At 43.6% G+C, this 3,275-nt stretch overlaps 1 protein-coding gene across 2 annotated transcripts in view; it reads left to right on the top strand.

Moving 5' to 3' along the window:
• Nucleotides 1-2,165, top strand: part of lrch2 (leucine-rich repeats and calponin homology (CH) domain containing 2) — a 72,895-nt gene extending 70,730 nt beyond the window's left edge. The window contains exons 21-22 of one of the 2 annotated variants that reach the window (XM_080779378.1): nt 925-1,051; nt 2,063-2,165. In XM_080779378.1, the coding sequence (XP_080635504.1) occupies nt 925-1,044 (120 nt within the window). In that variant the 3' untranslated portion in view covers nt 1,045-1,051; nt 2,063-2,165. Of the gene's footprint in view, nt 1-924; nt 1,280-2,062 lie in introns of those variants that run through there. The other variant, XM_080779377.1, reaches the window with a different exon arrangement.
• Nucleotides 2,166-3,275: the final 1,110 nt, after the last annotated feature.

The following is a 3,275-nucleotide window of genomic DNA, read 5'->3' as shown; positions in this document are numbered from 1 at the left end:
CTGTATATTACTGTATATTACCGTATATTAACTGTGTATTACTGTATATTACCGTATATTAACTGTATATTACCGTATATTAACTGTATATTACTGTATGTTACCGTATATTAACTGTATATTACCGTATATTACCGTATATTAACTGTATATTACTGTATATTACCGTATATTAACTGTATATTACCGTATATTAACTGTATATTACTGTATATTACCGTATATTAACTGTATATTACTGTATGTTACCGTATATTAACTGTATATTACTGTATATTACCGTATATTAACTGTATATTACTGTATGTTACCGTATATTAACTGTATATTACTGTATATTACCGTATATTAACTGTATATTACTGTATGTTACCGTATATTAACTGTATATTACCGTATATTAACTGTATATGCTGCTAAGCTTGAGGTTTACGGGCAAAATACAGCGCCCATAATTGCCCGTTAACTCCTCTTTTCACGCAGTGGTTATCATTATTAGTATGATTATTATTATGATTATTAGTATTAATATTAGTATGAACTACTAGGCGTCCCACAGGTGTCACTAAAACACTTTCCCTCCCTAACACGACTTAACACGAGCTAATTGAATTGTAGAACAGCCCGTGTCAGCCAATCAGGACAAGGTCACGACTACGACAGGTTTCACCGGACAAAAAGTAATTGTGGGCGTGAACTATCCCTTTAACACACCCTTTGTGTGCGTGAGTGCGTGTGTGTGCGTGCGTGTGTGTGTGTGTGTGTGTGTGCGCGTGTGTGTGTGTGTGTGTGTGTGTGTGTGTGTGTGTGTGTGTGTGTGTGTGTGTGTGTGTGTGTGTGTGTGTGTGTGTGTGTGTGTGTGTGTGTGTGTGTGTGTGTGTGTGTGTGCGTGCGTGCGTGCGTGTGCATGTGCGTTCTAATCAGGATCAGCTGTGTCTTCCTCACCACATCCTGGAGCAGCGAGGCCTGGTGAAAGTGGGCGTGACCGTACAGGCTCTCCTGGACAGGCCCCCTTCCAGACCCTCCCAGCTGCTGGCTGTCTGACGCTGTGGTGCGTGTGTGTGTGTGTGTGTGTGTGTGTGAGCGTGCACGCGTGTGCCTCGCTCCCTTCCATCCTAGCGGCCTGCCGTGACTTCTCGGGGCTTCAAATGTGACCGAAAACGACCTCGGAAGCCATCTTGGTTTCGTGTAGCGTGTGGCGCTAGCCATAGCACTCGGGAGCTAACCAGAACACGGTACGGAACATCGACGGCGGAGTTTCATGATTCAATTTGAAAATTTGGGGGACCGCATGTACTTTCCGACGCATGTACTTTCGGACGCATGTCGGACTAGCGTCCCGTTGCGTCCCGTTACCTTGACCGCGGTTATGGTTCGGTTAGAGCAGCGGTCCCCAGACTGTTGGCCGTGCACCCCCTGTTACCTCCTGTCCTAGCTGACGAAACCCCCCCCCGGCGCTAAATCTTGTTATATTTGGCCGAGAATTATACATTTTTTTAATATGATTATGGCAAATAATCACAGAATGTCACTGCACTGTGAGAGACATGTCCTTACAACAGTGGTTTACCGGATTTTGCCGTTTGTTTGCTAAATAACACCGTGAAACCGCCATTACCCTTTTCATGTGGTGCGCGCACCACAGTTTGGGAACCCCTGGGTTAGGGGATGAGGTGGGTTGTCGTTTGTCGGACCAATGACTAGGTCTGAACGACGATACTGCACCCGAAGAATTTAATTTACATCCAGGCAGGGAGATCTGGAACACGATTATTTAATCCCCGCAGTCAAACTTGTTGAAAAAAGAAAAAAAAAGGGAAAAAAAAGTTGTGTATCTTGTGTTTGGCAGCCCGAGCCTTTTGGGCCAAAACTCCTGTGTAGGCTACAGCTCGTTCTTTGCGGTCAATCGCCGTCTGTCTGTCTGTCTGTCTGTCTGTCTGTCTGTCTGTCTGTCTGTCTTTGGCGGCTGTGTGTGGCGGCTGTGTGTGTGCCTGTCAGCGTGAGTCGCACAGACCCCCGTCACAGAAGTGACATTCCAAAACTTGACAAAATGTGGTTGCAGATTTTGGTCCAGGTGTGAATTTGTAAAACCACACACGACAAGGATGGGAAGAGAAACAAAAAGGAAAAGAGTCATGCGGAGAGGTCGGAGGTGGAACGAACGACTCGGTCGTTTTTTTTGGAAGAAGGCGAAGTGAACTGCATGATGGGTAACTGAACTCACGCGGTCCTTCAACGCAAGGACTTTTAACATTGTTTTTTTTTTCTATGTATTTATTTTTTGCACATTTTGCTTACTACCCGCTTTTATCTTATCTGTTATTTAAATGCAGTACTTTTTTTTTTTTTTTTTTTTTTAATCTCTCTTAATTGGGGACACAGCAGTAGCCAAAACAAGTAACTCCATCACAGCGAGTTATCGCCAAGCACTGCTTTGTTTGGGGGTCCAACCGCTTTGTTTGGGGGTCCAACTGCTTTGTTTGGGGGTCCAAGCACTGCTTTGTTTGGGGGTCCAAGCACTGCTTTGTTTGGGGGTCCAACTGCTTTGTTTGGGGGTCCAACTGCTTTGTTTGGGGGTCCAAGCACTGCTTTGTTTGGGGGTCCAACTAAGCACTGCTTTGTTTGGGGGTCCAACTTCAAAATAACTGATCAGGGGACACTCAAACCACAAGGCCACTGAGCTGGTAACCTTTTAATTTACAACGGCCATATTCCAGCAATTAGTGTATAAAAGTGAATATTTCACTCTCAAAGATGTTTGGGGATCATATTTACGTCTACTGTGGCTTTAGGGAACACCACAGACATTGTTTTCCTTTTTTTCTACAAGATCATATAGCAGATCTACAAGCTCATAGCAGATCTACAAGCTCACAGCGCAGCACCGAGTGCCGCACTACGAGCTTGTAGATCTGCTATTTTTTAAACATTTGCGCCGCAAATCTTTTGAATGTAATATTCTTATTCTATCGCAAACTTTTTTTGCGGGCCAACTGCATATCATTCTGGGGCTACGTGACATCAAATAGTTTGACATAGAAACATCTTTTTTCTGAAACTTTTTTCAGAAAACCGACATTTTGTAGAATCTGGTCTCAGTCCTAAATGGGTTAAAGGGACACTTTTGCAAAAAAAAATTAGATGTAATGACTTTTTGAAGATCTAGAACACTTTCCTGGGGTTTTTTATGTGTGTAATATGTGGGTTTTAGATATTTTACATTTTAGCAGTGAGCCCCAGCCTGGGGGAACCAATTCAATTCAATTCAAAGGGCT

This window comes from Protomyctophum bolini (genome assembly GCF_963924005.1).
Source record: "Protomyctophum bolini genome assembly, chromosome: 13".
NCBI lineage: Eukaryota > Metazoa > Chordata > Actinopteri > Myctophiformes > Myctophidae > Protomyctophum > Protomyctophum bolini.
Note: the sequence above shows the minus strand (reverse complement) of the source record. Positions and strands in the feature narration are given on the sequence as shown.